We start from the raw sequence: 20,706 nt of genomic DNA on the forward strand, positions 1-20,706 counted from the left end.
ATACTGAGTGAACGAATTTATTGAGCCCCTGTGGTGTGTCAGGGATTGTTATACCAGAAGAGATAGGCATTGTCACCGTCTTACAGGTGGAAAAATTAAGGAAAAAAGTGACTTTCTCAGTGTTATTCAAAATGGGAGCAGTTTCTGGATTTCCAGACTTCTGGCCTTTAGTCTACAAGAAACAATTCGTTTCAGAATATAATCACTCTTGACTTGACTTTCTCTGTCCTTTTGTAAGGAACGGGACTTTCTAAGACAAGACTTTTCTAAGCTGACTCCTTTTGCTAGTATTTGGTTTCTCTCTGCTTATTTTTTTCTGATTTGGAAAATGAGCATGCACCGTGGAATCTACCAAATGATTGCCCAGAAAAATAGCACAACCTGCCTGTATTAGTTTGCTAGCACTGCCATAATGAAGTACCACAGACTAGGTGGCTTGAGAAACAGAAATTTATTTTCTCACTATTCTGGTGGCTGGAAGTCAAGGTGTTGGCTGGATTGGTTTCTTCTGAGGCCTCTTTCCTCAGCTTGTAGATGGCTGTTTTCTGTCTGCGTCTCTATGGTCTTCCCTCTGTATATGTCTGTGTCCTAATCTCTTCTTATAAGGATACCAATCATATTGGATTAGGGCTAATGACTTCATTTCAATTTAATTACCTCTTTAAAGACCTTATCTCCAAATGCAGTCACATTCGAAGATACTGGGGGTTAGTTAAGACTTCATTATATGAATTTTAGGCTGGGGACCACATTTCAACCCATAATATTAACCCTGTTTTTATAAAACATGGAGTAACATCTAGGCCTGTTTTTAAAGGTTTTGTGATATGGCTATAGAGACCATGTAGCAAATTACAGCCCATTTACTGTTGTCTCCTGCTTTCAGGGGCTGCCTCTTTCTGTTTTCCTTTTTGGCCCCAGGCTGAGGTCAGCAAGGCAGTCAGAACAGGTCACAGTGGGATCCAGAAATCCAAGAAGAGGGTTTTGTATCAAGCAAATAAAAGGAATTATCATCCATCTAAGGCTCGTTGTTTAAATTACCATGTTTATTTATGTCAACACAAAATACAATAAAACAACTTACAAAAACCCATTTTATCTTCATGTAACATAACTCTTCAGTGAACAGAAGTACTACTGTTAATGTTTTGGCCTTTTCAAGGTCCAGCCTTGGGTCAAAACAGCATTCAGAGAAATAGCAGATTCTTCTCTATATATACACACAAGAGGGAAACTTACATTTTCTAAAATCGCATTCCAGTAGTAATATAAAAATATCACATGTAGAGGTGACTACTACTGTTGTGTCATCAGCATTGCCAGTTCCTTTTTGCTCTACATTTTCCCTAGACCTTGGGCTTCAGTCAGGAACCTAGAGGGTACATTAGCCCTTCAGGTTTCCAAGGTGATTGTTTGTAATTCTTTTAATAGAGTGGTGTACTCCGCAAGTGTCTGATTTACCTGAGTTATTTAGAAACCAGAAAAAAAAAAAAGTCTCCAAGTGATCGATGTGTACAGATCTACTTGTAGGATTGAAGAAACTTATGGATTACTCGGTGCCAATTCAATGGTTAAACATGAAGCCTCCATTACATAATGAACTCTTCACCTAGCACAAGACTTCACATTACTCTTTACTCAAAGGTAATAACCATTGCACAAAAGTAGAAGACCTCACCTGTATTCCAGTTGTTTAAATGCTATATGTTTAGCCTCAGTACATTTTCAAGCAAACGATAGTTATGTATCACTTGACTCACAAAATCTTCCTATTATTTCACTGACAAGAGTCAGTCTCATGGAAAGATGGAATAGTTTGGAGCTAGAAGATCTGGATTCTGGACCCATTTCTTTTTACTCTCTGAACTCTAGTTTCCTTATGAGGATCAAAGAAGGTGAGAGTGTTTTTACAAGTAGTATTTACTATAAGAAATATTATTCTGCAGAGTCCATCTCTTCAATCAACACATGGATCCCTATTTATTCACATGTATTTTGCAAGTAAAATCTTACATTTTAAAGTAAATATATTATGCATATTTACCACATGCAGCTGAAATGTCAAGTTGGGTTATACAAATGGGAAAAGAATAGAGATTTTAAAAAAACCTATTAGTCATGAGGGACTCTTGATGTATTTGATTTAAAACCACTTAAAATTTTATTCTATTTAACTCAGGTTCCTTTTGTATTATTGGACTTCTCTTTGAATAACTATGTAATCATTTAAAGTAACTTTTTAACAAGAAATTAAAACTTTCATATGATTTCATATGATTATAGGGGTTATAAGATTGCAAAACTGAGTAAAATGGATTGAGAAATATGGGAGAAACAACAGTCTAAAAACTCAGAATTAGGAGGGAAACTGAGTATAGAAGTTTATTTTTCAGGTAATTAAGAAAAATCTAAATGATGAATTATTATTTTTATTTTTTCTGGTGACTTCCTATTTTATGAATTACTTCTTCCTCCTCTGTAAAACAAATAAAATATTTGTGTACCTGACTTTTAGGAGCAGGCAAATCCACAGAAATTAATATTAACACTTAATTTTAATTTTTACACTTGGGACATCTTTTGAAGAATTGTATTCTTTCAGCTGAAGTAAAATCAGAATCTCATTTCTCACAGATTTAAAAAAAATTCTCCTGTAGGAAAAGGCGGATTTAGTAAAAGTTTGAATTAATTGGCAAGTGGGAGTATATAATGTAAGAATATGGACTTTGTGACTTTGCTGAGACAAAGACTTCAGGTAGCTATATTCCTGCAACAAATGAGATTCTAATTTCAAACATTTTTCAAATGCAAATCGGGCCCTCATGAATCATTTTGATGATTTTTTGAGACACTAATGCAACAGAGTTAGTATTCCTCAAATGTTCCCCAAAGTCGCCCCTTTGCTGAGGATATTTCTCTTCTTGATTATTTTGAACCTGTCAACATAGTCTCTAACCTTCATACAGAGAATGACTGATCTCCAAATGACCTATTATTATCTTAAACCAACCTCATTTTGAAGCAACAAAAAAAGAAAGAAAATTAAACAGTGCATTAACATTTCATATCAGTGAAACAGACTTTTTTCCATGTATGAAGCAGTTCTATCCATCTGTGGAAAGGTCCACCTTTTGTTTTTCCCTGTGTTTGTAAGTTACATTTTTAAAGGTACTGGTGGAGCCTCTGTACAGTGGATTGGTTCCCTAAAAAAAAGGGGGAGAAAAGAGGTTCAAATGAAAGTATATGTACATTTTATTACACTGTTTTCATATATCTAAATAATTTCATTATACGTTACCAATTGGAAGAATGATCAATCTCCATCTTGGAAGCCATTTGAATAATTTTGATAAATTTCACGTCATATTTTCAGTATTTTAAAAGTTATAAATCTTTATTTTATTTGTCTAATATGCAGAGCTAGTCCCATATGTGTATTCTAAAAATCTTACCCTTTTTGGAAATGTACTATCTCATGGATAGAAAACAAGACTTGAGCCGTTTTGGTCACTGCTATTTCACCAGCACTGAAAAGAGTGCCTTGTCCACAGTAATCACTTGGTATTTGCTGAATGAATAGAATGAACCAATAGGTGACCCAAAAGTGAAATGTAAAGTAAGAAGGTAAAAAATGGGAAAACTGAACTTGTAGAAGCATACAAAGGTGAACGGTGCAGTATGTGCCTTTAAGAAATGTGTTGTCTGTGACAGGCACCAAACAAGGGCACAAATAATTTTGCTAAAATGAGATAAAAACTCAGAAAAAAGAGCAACTAGCTGCTTGACACAAGCAGGGAAAGATCCCCAGGGCAGTGAACTAGGTGGATTTTGCTTCCTGGAGAATAACAGTGTGTGAATTACAGAGTCACAGGAGGCTGGTGTTTGGGACACTGGGCTCATAAAGGAGCATAGGTCCCAAGGCAGGTTGGGCAAGATGGCTTTGCCCTTGAGGCAGTGAGGAAGTTGTGTGCCAGTGCCTGGATAATTCAGCTCTGTGTTTCCAGGCGCTGTCACCAGGACCAGAAAGATCAAACCTCTCTAGGTATTTGAAGAAATACCAAGTTTGATCCTTCTATTTTTCTCCTTTAGTTTCATTGTTCCTGGCAGGCACAAGACATCTGGTTAAGGTATGGTTTCTTCTCTCCCACTTTCTAAAGTTGATCACATGGGCTTTGGTATCAAACAGGCTGAGTTCAAACCCAGCTCTACCACGTGACCTTGCTTAAGCAACTCCCAGTCTTGGTGTCCTCATCTGTAAGACAGATTACCAAATGCCTGCCTCGTCCACGGGATAACATACTTTTAGCACAGTGCCTGGCACATAGTAAGTTCTCCATAAATGCTGCCTCTTCTCATCAGCTCTTACTATAGCTGTTCTTCACATTGGGAATTTCCTTCTCTTTTACGTTCTGGAGGGGGTTGTAAAGATATTTCTCCCAGGGTTTTGGTGCTCTTAACATTTCCAAGCCCATTTTTGAGTATGTACGGCATCTAGGTAATACCAAAGACCCTCCAAATGACTAAATCTTATACTTTGGTCTCCTCACCCCAGAAATTGTAGAGATGGTAGCCGTTACTAGTCATAGATTTGGAAAACAACAATTGCATTTGCTTTCTCAGTACATTTCTCTCAGCTCTCAGAAAATCTGAATAAAAAATGTTCTCTGGCCTCTCCCACCTCTTGCCCTTGGATTCACTGCAGTGTCTTCATTCTGAAGAGAAATGACACCTGCACCTGTTTCCATGTTGCCCAGAGCCGGTGGCCTGACCTCTGACTAACACGTTACTTTTGTTCATGTGCCTTTGGAGAAGGATGCTATCTCAGTAATGAGGGCAAATAGAAAAGAGTTTCCTTGGTGGTCGATGATCAGCGAAGGCCAAGACACCATATTGCCTCTATGCCTGAGGTCAGCCCGGATAATTCTGAGGGCCTTCTGGTCTTTATTTAGTCTTGCTGCCATAAGAACTTGGGATTTGGAGGGTGACGAGCATAACTGATGCAGTCTTAGATGCAGGTAGATTATCATTTGCAAACAAAAATCACATATAGAATTCTATTACGTTTAAGAGACTCTAAGCTATTATGTTTAAGTTGGTTACAGAAGAATAAGGATCTCAACTGAAGAGGAAAGATTAAAGAAAATAAGAAGTGCAGAGTGGGGATGATGGGTGAGGCGTTGTCCTGGAAGAAGAGGGTGGCTTAGGGAACAGAAAAGACTGAAAATTCAGAGTAAATGGCTGTGAGAAGGGTCAGCTTAGATCTGCGTAGTATCAGGAACTCTTTTGTGCGCCCCATCTCATGTCATGTCAAACATATTAAAATGCACCCCAACCCCAATCTAAATATAATGTATATGCACAATAAAGGAGGTGGCTTGAGTTGCAATTGACTGAATACACAATATTACTTTGTAGACATTTAGCTGAATGTTTAATGTTGATTGTGCAGTTTTCATTCTGTATTTTGAAGCAACTTCATTTATTTAGGTCTGCAACATTTTGGGGGTCTCTTGCACAGCTAATTATAGGGCCAGGCCATGCTAATAGTGGGTGGTAGATGAAGCAGACTCCACTGTAGTGGGAGGGTCAGGTGGAAGTTTAAAAGTGGGGGAAGAGCAAGTACATATTGAGGGAGGAGTGGGGACAGTAGTGTTCCCTGCCCGCAGCTGATGATCAGAGCTCAGCAGAATGTGCTCAGACTGGGTTTGTTGGCAGGAGAAAGTATGGCAAAGTCCGATACTGCCTCCTCTAGTGCCATGCAGGTGGCAACTGCCCACGTAGGATTTCCAGCTGAGACACAACTTGTTCCTGGCTCCATTTCTAGTGAGTCTGCTCTCCTTCACTGTTTAGACTAGGTTGGGTTTTCCCCAACCATCTGGGGTGACCAGGCCAATTCCTCCAGGAGTATGGAGATGCTAATTTAGGCCATGGATTCTGCAAACGCAATGGCACATTTTTAGAGCGTGAAAAAATGGTAATAAGAAAGCTCTCTGTCATGACCCACAGTCTCTTCATGATTGCCTAACTGCCAAGTGCAGACCTGATTTGCTTAGCACAGTGCAAAATCAATCCATGACTGCTAGAAATGTCAGACTGAACTTTTTTTTTGGCCTCTAGTTAATGACTTGTCATCCTAGAAAAAAATGTCTAATCAAAGATGAATTTAAATATCTTCCCTTTCTGTTTTCATAAAGAATATGGATTTTTTTTAAGTGTAATGAAATGTACTTTTCTTATGGTAACGATGAAATGTTTCAGGGGCAAGAATGAAACTCTTTCTCATCCTGAGCTCTGTCTGTCACGTTTAGAGTCCAATGGGGGAAGAGGGGTCTGTGGGTCAGGACACCAACTACCCCTACTGACCGTGGAGGTCCCCCAAGTTTTGAAGGCCAATCAAATTCAGTTCTTCAAGAAGAAATAGATGTTAGATTAAAAACAGAATCAAATGGAGCACCCCAAAATGGATGCGCTGAGCAACATTTCTTTCCAAAGGATGTATTCGTGAAATTTGAACTGAATTATTTGAATTCAACCTCTTTTGCATCCAAGTGAATAATTATTACTTAGTCATTATCTAGTCAAGAACATCAAACATTTGTTATTCAAAGAACTCAGTTTAATAAGGGAATAACATTTTTCATTCATGCTTTTATCTATTTAATGATATTTTTGTTCCATTTTAGCTGAAGAAACAGCAAAAACTCAGCATTTGAATTACAGTCATGTTCTACATCCTGAGGGAAAACAATGCATGTTTTGGGGAAATTAATTGTTAATTAAATTGTTATTTTAAAGATATTAATCATTTGTCAGTATTCATGACTTTGTATGAGAACATTAAAATGTGCTGGTTGGTAGATAACATCACATAATTGCCCAAGAACTTGTTTGTGGGACACCTGCTAGTTATTTCTAGGGGTCAAGGCGGTGCTTGGAAGAAGAGGTTGCAATTAGGATCATCAGTTTGGGAAATCTCTTAACTTCTCTGAGCCTCAATTTCCTTGCATTCAAAATCGGAACATCAAGAAGACTTCCCAGGGCTGGTAGTTTTTCCACTAACTGCTGCGATTGTTTTTTTGTGCTAACTTAACCACATTCTTTTGCCTGGTTGCCCTTCTGGCCATCGCCAGGCATTTGCTTGACAGCTGATGACAGCCATGGCCAGAGCATCAGGAGAAGTTAACCGTGCCAACACTCTGGCCTCATAGTCCTATGTGCTAAGTCACCAAAGTAACCTGTCAGGTTACATTTGACCCTGTTAGGGATGGATAAATTATATTCTAAATGCAAATCCACAATTCACTTTCCTGAAGGGTTTTAACTATGCGAAATCCGTACATACACAAAAGAGGAAAGCTGTATAATGAACCTCTGTAGACCCATCACCCAGATTCAACAATTATCAAGATTTTGCCACACTTGCTTCAATTATCCATCTCCCTCTCTTAGCTAAATTATTTCAAAGCAAACACAGCCTTCACTTCCTTTCACCTTAAAATCTGGGTTAGTTTTTAGCAAAGCCATAATTCCAAATTATCACACTTAATCAAATTAACTCTAATTCGTTGCTATCCTTTAATGCTCGGTTTATATTATCCTTTTTCCAATTGTCCAAATAGCGTAGTTTTACAGTTGGACTATTCAAATCCAGACCAAAACAAGATCAATACATTGCATTTGGTTGTTGTGTCTAAAGGCATCTTTAATGGGAAGATAAAATAGATAAAAGTTTTTATTGTCCATTGTCCTGCACCATGCATTATGATTATTTCAAAATAACTCTGTAAGATAATGTCACTTATCAAGATAAATTTATCCAAAACAAAAAATTTTCATTTGTTTTAGGAATTGAAGCTATCACTATAGACTTAGAGAAAAAAGTGTTAACAGCAATTTATTTGGGCAGGTGAACCCAAAGGAGCATTGTGTTTGCTTGTATTTTCTCCTGTGATATTACTGTTTTTAGAATCAGCAATGTAAGATAATTGCTATTAGATAGTTGGATGCACCATTAAAGAGAGAGAGATGAAATTAAAACCATGAAATTGTTTCTATGGGCCTCTAGAAATGTAATTATCTCTCCTGTGGAAAAGAAACACAGAAAATTGGAGTCCTGTTTTGTGTTTGCTTACTGTGAAGAGGAGACACATAAATTATATCTACTGAGTACATATATTTAAAGGTTGATACTTTCTGCTTTTTTTCCCCCCAGTAGCTGTTTAAAGTTTATGTTATTCAGGAAAACTAACTGGATGGTATTTAAAAATTCTTCTCAACTTTGCTTTGTAACCTATTATGAGTAATGAGTATTTCCATGGTAATTGGCATGAACTGTTTAGTACTCATGCACATTATTCCATTAGCTATAACATAAACGATTTATGGAAATGTTTAGATAGAACACCTATGCTTTATCAAATGGGGCCTGAGGGGTCCTCCTGGTGGTGAGAAATAAAACTATATGTCCTTGATTTTCCGAAGTAGCTATATAAAGAGTTTCATGAGACTCTTCAGAGTGGGGGAAACCCCCCTACTGGACAGAGAGAAAAATGTATGCTATCAGGGTTATCTGGGGCCCAAAGCAGAATAGAAATCAAAGCTATTGGGGCATGGTGAGAGGTGTAGAGAAAGAACATGCCATCTAACTCTCTTTTAGAGCAGATGGGTATCTCTTAAAGCTCATACCCTCTCTCTTCCACAAGACACTGTCTGCTCTAGACAAGGAGTAGCCCCTAAGTATTCACATACCGTTTGCCACTTGGCCTTTGACCTTTCTGCTTCAAATTTGGCAACTTCTTTACGATCATGAAATGACACCAGCAGCTTCCAAATGCACAATAGGACAACCCCAATAAGAAGAATAGCTAATGAAACTCCCAGCATAATCATGGGAATGTTCGGAGGTTTCGGACAGTCTGTGAAATCAAAGAAAATTATATTGAGAAGATGGTACAATTAACATTTTTGGTAAACAGTAAACATTTCTCATTGAATTTTCCAGCCACACTTTTTCTCCTGTAGAGAGAATATAGTAACACCTTTTGTTTTGCTGATTTTTTTTTTTTTTTTTTAAAGATGAGTCACTTGTTGAAAGATAGCCCTATTCCTTCAAAGTAGAGCGAAAGATAAAGTAAAAGTTTGGTTATTCAAAGCAAATACTGGCGGTGCCATAAAAAAATCTATTGATCTTTTATTATTGGTATATATTGAGTATTACAATTTTAATAGTCTTTTCATTTCTTAAAATGTGTGTACATTTTTTTTTGGCACATTCTGTAGATATACACTTGAGGGGCTGACTCAAAAAGAGTTAAAATCCAAAAGAGTGACGATTAATGAACATGCAATATTTAAGGGACCATAGAAAAGACTATAGTTTAATCACTAAAGCTGGTCTCTTCTGGGTATATGATAAAGTACAAATGGAATGTGTGTGTGTGTGTGTACACGTGCATGTGCCAGCACACACGTGCACACACATATAATTAATTTTTCATGGATTTTCTTGATATATGAACTGTCTAGGGGATTATATTCAAAATCATATAAAACCTAGCTCCTGAAAAGTTTACTACTTGCTGCTGCTGGGTTTTTTTAATATGAAGACAATCATAGCTTTTAGTTTTATTTTAACTCCAATGCCTGGTGTCCTGGAAAGTTTCTGTACTGGGGCCAGGGGAGGGGTGTTTAATCCCCATCTGATGTCTGGTAGCTGTCTGAAATCCACCAAGACCTTTGATCTCTCTGAACCCAGGGCCCTCATCTGTAAAACAAAGGTGTGGGACTTCAGTGTTCCCTTAACTTCCCTGAAAATAAGATTAAACCCAGGTGTTCATGCTTATTAAACCCACAGCTTCCTAGAAACTACCCCCTAGATTCTGATTCAGTAGGTCTCAGATGGAGCCACAGATTTTTCATTACTGAAAGTATCCGGTGATTCTTATCTTCAGGGAAGTTTAGGAAGTCAGATGTTCTGGATAGTCCTTTCAACTTGAACGTTATATGAAATGCAATTTTTGACTCTATTGATATTAATGTAATTTTGCAATTATACAGTACCTTCCCTCATTGACAGCAGAATGACTAATAATCCTTGCCTGGGAGAGGATACATTTCTTAATGAAATATTATAATTAAGCTCTCCCTTTGCTTTCATGGGGGGAAAAAATCCCACATAGAAATTATCATTAAATATCTGCCTCCCTCTGCAAGAAGTGAAGCAAATCCATGGTATCTAGGGAGGAAATGAATCGTGCGTAGTTTATCCTAACTCTTATTGCTTTTAGATATTTAATAAGGAGAGTTACACACTCAGGACTAGTCATGCTGCTTTCAAGGTAAGAAGCTATAGCTGATCTGAATTTGAGCAGGACTAATAAGCCCCTAACAGCATCATGCCTGTCCTCATACACCTTTGTTCTTTGGCCAAAGAACCAGGTAGGGCGATCAGGCAGAAATAAGTAAAGGAGCTGATGAAATAGCAACTGCAGTATGAAGATCTAAAGACTGTTTCTAGCATAGGACACGAACCATGGCCGCTTCTAATAGGTTAGCAACACTCCTGCAAAGAAAGCGGCAGGTGCCTGTCAACGAGGATATATACTGGCTACATCTTTGACTCCGAAATGTCAGGGTGGGGCATTGCATGTTCTTGCTCAAAGCCAGGTGAAGCTTGCCAAGACCCTGCAGCTAGAACCTGAATTAGGAGGGCTCTCCAGTAGGGAATAAAGAAAGGAGACACAGGCATGGCCTGGCAGAGATAATTATTGTAAGAATTTAGAGTCATTGGGAATTACACATTTCTCAAGACAAGAGTTTGGCCCGAGTACCACAGCATGTTTTACACAGTAGAAATATTCCCTTTTTATACTCTCTTTAGTATTTCTTGAGATGCTCAGACTGAAAATGTATTTCTAGGTGGGAGAAGAGGGCACATTCTGTGCGCAGCCCAGTGTGGCCTCTTGGGTCAGTGTTGCATCTGATTTTAAGGTGCTGAGTTTCTAACATTGTGGGCCTGGTAGCTCTGCCACAGGAGGTACTGAGCACTAGAAATGTGACTTTTCCACATTAGGTTGTGCGGTAAATGCAAGATACACACTGATTTCCGCAATATTTTGAAATGACAGTATTGGGGAGGTAATGAATTAAGTAAAACATTATTAAAATTCATTTCACTTGTTTTTTGCTTTTTACTTTTTAACGTGGTTACTAGAAATGTTTAGATTATATATGTGGTTTGCATGAACATTTCCATGGGACAGTGCAGGTCTGACATTTTCAGGAGTCAAATATTTGCTATGATCGCGCAGCCAGGGGGAGGCAGTATAGCACAGCAGTGACGGGCATGGGCTCCGAGCCGACGGCCAGCTCCCCAGCCAGCGCAGGTGCTTAATTGCTGCAAAACCTAGCAAATCGTTTAACTTCTCTATGCCTCCATTTCCTTATCTGTAAAGTGGAAAGAATGGAAATACCTGCTTCATATGGGTATTGAGGGTATTAAATGAATTAATACATGCAAAACATTTAGACTGATATCTGGTATATAGTATTAGTAAGGGCTCGGTAAATGAGAGCTGTTGTTGTTGTTATTATTTTTATTATTACAACAAATGTACTCCCCCCGCCCTTGTCTATCCTCAAGACCTCAAGGGTCTGGAATCTCCAAATTGGAAGCTATGGGTGTGACATTCACACCCGCATCCCTCTTAGGAAGGCTCCCCAGCTATTATTCTTGTTTGAGTTCTTTATGAATGCAGCTCTGACCTCTGAGAGTTTCTCTAGATGTAAGAAAAAAAGATGAGCAAAGCTCTTCCTACATCCACATATGCCCTGATGGTGACCCTTCACTTGGTTTCTTTTTCAGTTTGTTTGAAGGATCCTGAGAATCCTTAACCTCCTCCTTTCTCATTTTACCTCTTTTCTATCCAGGTCTCCCACTGGCTGCGCTGGGAGTCTCTGGTGTTAAAGCTGTGAGAGGGAACTAGGGGCTCCTGGGGATGGGCTCCCGCGCAGGGCCCTTGGAGCTCTGGCCTGCCTAGGAATGCCAGCATTTGCCAGGAGCTGTCAAGTGACTCTTGTTAAGCCTCAGGGAGGTAACTTTTCCCTACTACAAAGCATAGGGAGACTAAAAAGCCTTACTAAAAAAGCGTCAGGGCATCGAGTGCTCTCAGAAGGATGGCATATTGATGTGCCACTCATATTGTGTGGAAGAAAAACAGGAAAAAACTAATAGTCCAGTAATGAGGAGGCATTTATCAGCCAAAGGCACATTTTTCACACACACACACACACACACACACACACACACACACACACACACTTCAAAATCAAACCTACTCGATACAAAAGCCCCCAAATTGAAAACAGACCCTATTCTGGAAACTTGTTCTTGTTATTTGGAACTCATTTTTCCAATGGAATTAATATTACAAAAAGTGGCTTTGATTTTTAGAAAAACTTGATAAAGCCAACAGAGGGTTGAGGGTCTAGTTGAAGAGTTTGATTTTATAAACAGATGAGGAGGCAGGGTTCTTGTACCATAAAGTAATTATTCCTTGTAAAGTATGATTCACCTTAAATTTTCTGAACTAATGGCCCCTATGATGTATTTTACATATGCATTTCCAAGAAGTCCATTTACACGAGATTTTCAAGAGCACGTCTCCAGATGCACTCTGCTCATCTGAGCTTCAAGGTCACAGTCACAATCAGAGCCTTGTCTCTTGCCTTGGGCCAACCTCTCCATCTCCCTGACTCTCAGCACTGCAAGGTGCTATTTTTCTAATCATCTTCTCTGGATTCGTTTATAATGTCTTGAACTTCCTTTTTGATTACTTAGGTATTGCTTTGGTTTTTAGATTCTTAAGGGATGTCAGTTTGATATTCTTGGTTTCAAATTCAGGACTTAGTATTTTGTCCGCACATTGATAATCAAGCACACACAGCAAAACACCTGTGCCTTCTAGCCTGCCCTCGCTGCTCTTGTCTGGGGTAGATCTTAGGCTCCGAGCATTTACAGGGAGGAGAAGGAGGTGGCTGACAAGGGCTGGAATGATCTGATTTAATGCAGTCATCATTTCTGCTGGAAAGGTTTAGGGACACATTCTTAACTGAAGACAGAAAAGGGGAGGCACCTGTGAAGATCGAAGAATGGAGCCAAAGCTGTCAGGGCAGAGTTGCTCAAAGAAGGTCTTAAAGCCATCTGTACCCAAATTCCCTGGGCCACACATCAGCCCTGCTGATTCAGGATGCAGGCATTTTAACATGCTCCCCAGGTGAGTCTGATACTCTCTAAAAATTAAGAACTTCTCAACAAAAGTACCTTTCCCACTATTTTATTTTCTACCTAATATAAACTCTCTCCCCTTCACTGAAGATGAGTTTTTATTTGACAGCTTCCCGGGTCCCAAACCGACTCCATAAGTTGGTGTAGAGGAAAATCCACAGAAGCAATGGACTCTGACTTCCTTTATAGATTATTTCCTTCCTCACTTTCTGCTTCATATCGTTTCTGATTCACCATTATCACTTAATGAACCATGACTGTAGGTTATGAACTGGCACATGCATCACTCCATTTAATCCCTGGGTCAATCCTTAGAAGAAAGTACTATTATTTTTCCCATTCTACAGATAAGGAAATCTCATCTGTAGACTCAGAGAGGCAAGTATTTTCCAGAATGTCAAGCAGCCATTAAGTGGTAGAGCAGGATTTGAGCCAAGGTTCGCCTGATTCAAAATTCATTCTCTTAGACTGTTAGGCTCCTTCCTGTTAGTCTTTCCGAAAGGTACATCTTTTGCTTACATTGTATTTAATTTGCCCACCTCTCTACAATTCATCAGCCAGCTTTCCTGGAGAGGATGGTTGGTATAAATACACTCATCTTGTTATTTGGTCTTAATAAAAAGACATTGGATCATATCGTACCTTTCAGTAGATATCTTTCAATTATTGTGAAAGTAGAGGCACTTCAACAAAAATTTGGAAATGTCTTTCCTGGCAAGCTACCCAAAGTGTCTCTCTGGTTGTTTGTTCCTCTCCCATGTAGTATCACTTACCATTGACAATGGAAGGCATGCCACCCACCTTTCTCGTTGATGCTGTGAATGATAGTTTTCCCTTCGTTATCTATAGTTATTAGGAATGTAATAAGACATTCATTTTCTCCTTGCAGGGAACAGGAAACAGAACTATCCTTTGAGAAATCTGCAGATAAAGGAGTCATTCATTAGGTTAAATGAGATCCCAAAAGAGATTATTTTTAAAGCAAAGCAGTATTGAGTTTTAATATGCAAATAGGAATTTTTAACATTGCAGAATAAGAATAGAAAAGACATAGAGTTTTTCCCACCAACTGAGGTTTTAGTTTCTACTCATGTTCCAGAAGAACAGTTCCACGTGTGGTCAATCAGGACTGACCATCAAATGCACCTATCAAACTGATGGGGGCAGGATTTCAATAGAGTGGAAGTATTTCAAGGCAAGGTAGCCCTGAAATGGCCCTGATTATGGTCATGAGGGAGCTATACGTTCTTGGCTGAGAGCATCTGGGAGGAAGCCTAGATTATATTTCAGAAGGAGACTACATGGTCCAAACTGATACTGACCCTGTAAAGGGGACTTTCCCACAATGGCATAGTCAGGATTTCAGGCCACGTATTGTCATAACAATACATATAAATTAATATCAGGAAATGGAGACTGAAGTGTTACGTAGCCCAGGGACCAACAGGATAAAAGTAAACCCCAGATTGAAAGGAACCCAGGATGACAGTTTGTCTAACCATTCAGTATAGCCCCTTTCTTAATTTAAATATATATATATATATATATATATATGATCCAGTTTTCCTCAAATCTTTTCCAAATAGAAATTTCTTTCTTGTTGAGCTTATTCAAGAGGCAGAAAATAAATGTCATGACAGAAATTAAAAATATAGTAACATGGTCTATCTGAGATGCTAATACTTTTTTTATTAGAAATTCTAGTGATCTGGCACCTATTCGAAAATTATGCAGCATTTTCCTAATTAAAAAAAAAAAGAAAAACTTGCTTAAAGTTCTCCTATCTTCTAAATTGGATCCTTTTTAATGATCTCATTGCAAACACTTTTACAGAAACCTGTAAATGGAATGACCATTTATTAACCTAACATGTTAAGACAGACGATCCAATATTAGTGTACTATGACCCAATAGGTCAGCATATTGAAACTGGGACTGTCCCAGATTATCTTGCACATACTCTGGCTAGATTTATAACTTTTTTCATTAGCTTAAATACAAAAAGGTTTTAATAAAACAGAACCTAGATATGTTGCTCTGACTTGAACAAAGAAAAATTAAATAACAGGCTATTTTTGGTTCAAAAATGCAGGAGCCACAGAAACATAGAAGTATTACACTGCTTTGCATTTAGGCTATAAGATAAAAACCTCCTATCAGGGTTTGTGAGGAGTATGCTCGTATTATCTACGAAAACGGGGACTAGTAAAAGTAGTAAAAAATTTAGCATTACTGTAAGATTTCAGATGATAGATTTAAGTGAACAAACTATTTTTGAATCCACAAGAAGCATCTATTTACATAGAAATATTAAGAAATTTAATTACAAATCATTTTCATTTGGTCATTCCCAAATGTTTATGATCATTGAAATCACGAGGGAGTTCTGAAAAATATGGATTTCAGGGACCCATCCCTGCGCATTCTGATTTGAGAGGTCAGAGGTACACACAGGTGTTAGTATTTTTAGTGAGTTGTTTAGTATTATTTTTAATAAGGTGATTCTGATTAAGAGGTTTGGGAACCTCCAGGCAATACTTGGTTAGCGAAATTTGTGTCATTTCACATGTTTGATAGCAACAGAACTGCATATGTAATTCATGCTTTGGTCATTTTTATATGGCCTTCACCACACGCCCTCCTATTACACCACTGCAATTCACTAGGATTCATGGAGTCTTGGGGAACATGGCTGTTCCTGTTAGAGTAGTTTCTTTCCTTCCTTTCCCCTCTCCACCACGACAATGCATACCCACTCTGTTCCTCTCCAACTTACTTAGTGGAACATTTTATTTTCAGGTAGAAAATATGTGGACAGCTTATAATACGCCGTTCAGTAATATTAATCCTGCTTTTTTATTTTCTTTTAAATAGCTACACTGAAGCACAGGGAGGCTTAATTTACTTGGCCGGGATTATTTAAGTTTTAATGGAACTGCTAATATGACCTTTGAGTCATGACTCCCTTCTTGCTTTAATTACTACACCACTCCTTTTCATGACTGTTAGGACTCTAGATTTAGCCTGTTTTATAGTGTTTGGGTATTAAAATGGTATTATTGAATGTGCAATGAAAGGGTGCAGCTTGGGTTGGAGATTTGCATAATTAGCCGCTAAGGTTTTCTTTTGTTGCTCAAAAGAAATGGAGCTTTCTTTTCTGCCCACCTCTATGAGTGCCAGCAGTGCTCTTCTAGAATAATACAATGAAAATAAGATCTCAGGCAGTTCATGAAATCATACTTAGAAAAGAAAGAAATGTGAGAATGGGTGTGAAGAGACCAGGGTCTAGGAAGGTCCAGGAAAAATGTGGAAAATATAAGCCGTCTGCACCGCTAAATCAAGATAACTATGTGTTGAAGACCTCTGTCCTGGGCCCAAGCCAGTAGTTGTCAGAGAAAACAGTTTCCCAAAGGGGGAAAAAAAAGGATTCTGTGGTCAAATAAGTTTGGGAATCCCTCCTTACTTTAATTCTTCCCTTGCCTCTCCTGAAAATTCGCAATGCACATGTAATTTAATGTGCATAAGAACTCTTGGGAGTCGCTCAAGAAAGTAAAAAGCTTAGCTTCCCATTTCCAAAATGTATAAGATCATGGGTATTTTTTTTCCATTTAACACTTTCAGAATTGGTGTTCCATTGAGTACACTTCGAGTAATAATGCTCTGAGTACACAAATGTTGGGTAAATTAAAAATGTCTCTTTCAGTAAAATGGATTGAATAAAGTTAAACCACACATCCTTAGAAATGCTCACACAAGTCTTCACAGCACCACCAGGGAACAATTTATTTAGATTATAAAGTCATACTTATTTTATTTTACTCTCTGTGTCCTTGTTGGGGGAAGTGTGGGCTGATAAAAGACCCTTCAGAAGAGCAAATATATTGTGATAATTTCAAGGTGGTGTGATCACTAACATAACTGGGTGAATAACTTGACATAGACCTATAAAAATGCTCATTAGAAAAGTGACATTTTAATTCACAGGCTGACAAATATATCCGTTCTCAAATTCATCAAGATTAGTCCTTTAAATGGTATTAAAAATGATTATTTTCAATTTAAGAGTAAGAAATTGTGTTCCCCTCTTTTGAAGATAATTTAGTCAATTACACAAAAGGAATAATGCAAATATTTTAAATGCCACTTTAGACCTCTCAAATCCAAGCATTTAAGATAATGTACTTAGAAAAATGTGTACTTAAATATTGTAATTCCCTGTTGATGATTTACATGTTTCCAAGGTTCACTCCTTTTTATTTTTTCCCTCAGCACATTCAATTTCCCATGCTGCTACTGAATTGAGTTCTAGTAATTGGCAGGGAATTTTCTGCAATTTTCAGTCATTCCTTGGGAGCACCTAGTAAATATCCCAGATGTTTGCTGTGAAATAAAGCCAGAAGGATATGCTGAGACTTTATACTAGTTACTAACTAATGTGGACAGTCCACAAATACCACTTTACTCAGTGCTTTTACGGCATCTTATCTTCAGTATTAGTGTAGGGGACACACCATTTTGTCCAATTTATGGCTATTTGGCATATTTTTCTTTAGTCCCCAGAAGAGCACAGACGAGGGGTTTTACGAGCACTTATCATGCCCCTCCATACAGGGTTATTCAACTGTGCACAGTCAGATATCTCAATTTTGAAACAATGTAGGTCATTTTCAAAACAATATAAATGTCACTTACTTATTCCATTTTGGAAATGGATTAATTTCTGTATTCTAATTCTGTCTATTCAAGACACATATCCTAGAGTGTCATAAATTATTGTCTTGATTATGCCACTTTGCCTGAAATACATTTGGTCGCATCTCTACAGCGTGCAGAGCAGCAGTCCTACCTGAGCAGCATGATAACGCAGAGAGTTTGTGATGATGGAAAAACCAGTCCCCAGCCAGATTGTCCTTTTAGGAAGAGTCAGTCCTCTTCTTTGTTTTAAAGTTCACCAATTATTTTTTCAATGGCCTTCTCAGCTAAAATACAACCCATTTAAATATCTGAGATGCTATTTTGCCATTAGGAAGAATCTGATTGTAAGTAATTAAATTTAAAAATGACAAGGGAAAGCAAGAGCAGAATTTGTTAGCAGTTAAAGGTAACAGGCCCTTCTTGTATTTGGAGGGTGAGACAACAAGGAATTAAGGATTGTCATGTAATGTCCATGTTGGGAAAGTTAGGAATAAAGCATACAGAAGGAGGGGAGGGGAGAAAAAAAGACCATGAATCAATAAGTGCCCATTGTCAGATGGCTGCTCTCAGGAAACCCATATTATACTTTGCTTTGTCCTATTTTACAATCAGATGATAGAGGATGATTTCAGGTTTGGAGTTAACATTTAGATGTTTCTTCAATTTCCTTCAATTCTAATTCAAAAAAGTATAGCATCCTGGACATCTCTACAATTTCCTTCGTTAAACAGAGGTGAATTTGCCAACAGAGCTGAAGTCAAATAAGAGTAGCCGTGACTTTACATTGCTTGTATCTCCAGCCATCAAATGTTTAGCCTTACAGGTTGCATTTACCCTTAATAACTAGCATGAGTGAACTAATGCCTGGGTACAAATGAAGTGCAGCTACTGGAAAGCCCATCACAGAGTTTCTGCCTCACAAGAACTAAGTAACAGGAAAGGAAAGCAATGTAAGACAAGTAGAACCTTCTTCTTCATTGATGGTCACACCAGCTAGCTTGCATTTGTCAACACATTCTTCTCGGGCCTGGCCATCTGCAGAAAGGTGGCATTCAATGCAGCTCCTGTGAACATTATTCAACACAGTTTATCAGTTCATGTTGACAGAAAATAGATATGCAGCTGGGATGCTGTCTTAATGCTGTCACTGTGTTGCTTTAGGACTGTCTCCTAGAGGACGATGCCTTGTGTTACTTTCAGAAAAATGGTTGGGTGATATCCAAGAGGAAACTGCTTTATTCTTAATTCCACTCAGTAATCAATGTTCCCTGAGTGGCCTTGATAATAGCTACTATTCTCATTTAACTCTAATGATTGCTCTGATTGGTTAAGTTAAAAAAAATCAACAACACTCAGTTATGTTGGTATTTGATTTAGCTGTTTTCGTTTTACATTTCCCTAGGAAGCATTTATACTGCTAAAATATAATTTGAGACTAGACAAAGTTTGAATTTCTTAACAGAAATGTTCTGTATTTTAACAAGAATTCCAAGGATTCATATATACATGTCATGAATGACTATTTAAAAGTTTCACTTTTCTGTATTTCTTTTGAATGAACCCAAGCCTTTGATAGAGATGGTTTCAAAAGCTGAGCATTACAGCCTGGATCCCCATTAAAACAGGCTTTTGAATAAAAGATCACTATTTGTAGAAAATTATATTTCCAAGAACATAGCCCAGGAATGAAGCCACTCTAATGATGTCTATATAGCAGAATAAAACTTAGACCCTGAATTAATCTTGTATGAAAATCACTTTACAAACAGATTGTGTTTGGAGTACCCCAAAACAGCCCAAGTTTTCTTACTGTGGGCACACATCATGCTGCCTCTCTCTTCCCCTGGCCATGGAAATGTATGCTGTTCCAACTGCTGGAAACATGCCCCACCCCCAACCATGCCTCATCACATCTCAGCCCAAACTACACTTCCTTAGGCAAGTCTTCCCTGCCCCCGACCAGTTAGTTCCCTTGCAGTGGAAGCCTCTGAATTCCTCTGCAGGAAGGGCTTAGGAACAACAATCTATGTGGAGATGGGGATAGAAGTCTTGTCTGAAAGTTGCATTTGCATTGTAAGCATATTGCATTTATCTTGGAGACCTTGCAGGGGGCTGCTGGAGATTGTGGAAGCCCTTAGAGTCTCTATCCCGTTGTGCATTACATGATGGCTGCCCAAACGAGTCAGGTAGACCTATCGCCCTCCATATAGTTCTTATCATATAGTGCCTTTTATATCCCCTACTGTAACTGTCAGCCCACGGAATGAATATTGATTTTCTCACTTTGTTTACATTGGAAATGCAAATATCACCGCATTTTGGGTAGCAGAATCAATGAAAATATGAGCTTCTTAAGCATGTTTGCTGCATAATACCTCATACACTACAACGTCATAACACAGCCAACTTGGAAACTTGTTTCACTGGATCTACAAATGTTGCCCCACTTCCCTTAAGAAGTTATCTGCCAACCAAAGAAATAAATTCCTGACTGGAAAATAAGAAAATGTGTTTCTATTTTTGTTGTTATGGCAGAAAAGAAACTACAATACCCAAAAGCTGTGTAGAATGACAACCAAAGAAAGGTGCCAAAGAGCACGAGCGGTAAAGAAGTAGGAAGGAATTAAAAGCCAAGATTGTCTTTCTGTCTCTGCTTCCATGAGTCTATAGATAGGAACGAATCAGTAAGGTCAGGCTATGAACTTCTCAATAAGAAAGCAGCTTGT

At 38.2% G+C, this 20,706-nt stretch overlaps 1 protein-coding gene across 4 annotated transcripts in view; it reads right to left on the reverse strand.

Annotated features, from left to right (window-relative positions):
• Positions 1 to 1,025: 1,025 nt before the first annotated feature.
• The window catches only part of ITGB6 (integrin subunit beta 6), a 129,622-nt gene continuing 109,941 nt past the window's right edge, over positions 1,026 to 20,706 (reverse strand). For all 4 annotated transcript variants that reach the window (XM_019727259.3, XM_088793717.1, XM_019727260.3 and 1 more), the window contains 4 exons: positions 18,947 to 19,044; positions 14,087 to 14,206; positions 8,749 to 8,915; positions 1,026 to 3,203 (listed from right to left, as the gene is read on the reverse strand). In XM_019727259.3, the coding sequence (XP_019582818.3) occupies positions 3,105 to 3,203; positions 8,749 to 8,915; positions 14,087 to 14,206; positions 18,947 to 19,044 (484 nt within the window). In that variant the 3' untranslated portion in view covers positions 1,026 to 3,104. The remainder of the gene's footprint in view (positions 3,204 to 8,748; positions 8,916 to 14,086; positions 14,207 to 18,946; positions 19,045 to 20,706) is intronic.

This window comes from Rhinolophus sinicus, chromosome 17, assembly GCF_057876585.1.
Source record: "Rhinolophus sinicus isolate RSI-liver-muscle chromosome 17, RSI-T2T, whole genome shotgun sequence".
Lineage (NCBI taxonomy): Eukaryota > Metazoa > Chordata > Mammalia > Chiroptera > Rhinolophidae > Rhinolophus > Rhinolophus sinicus.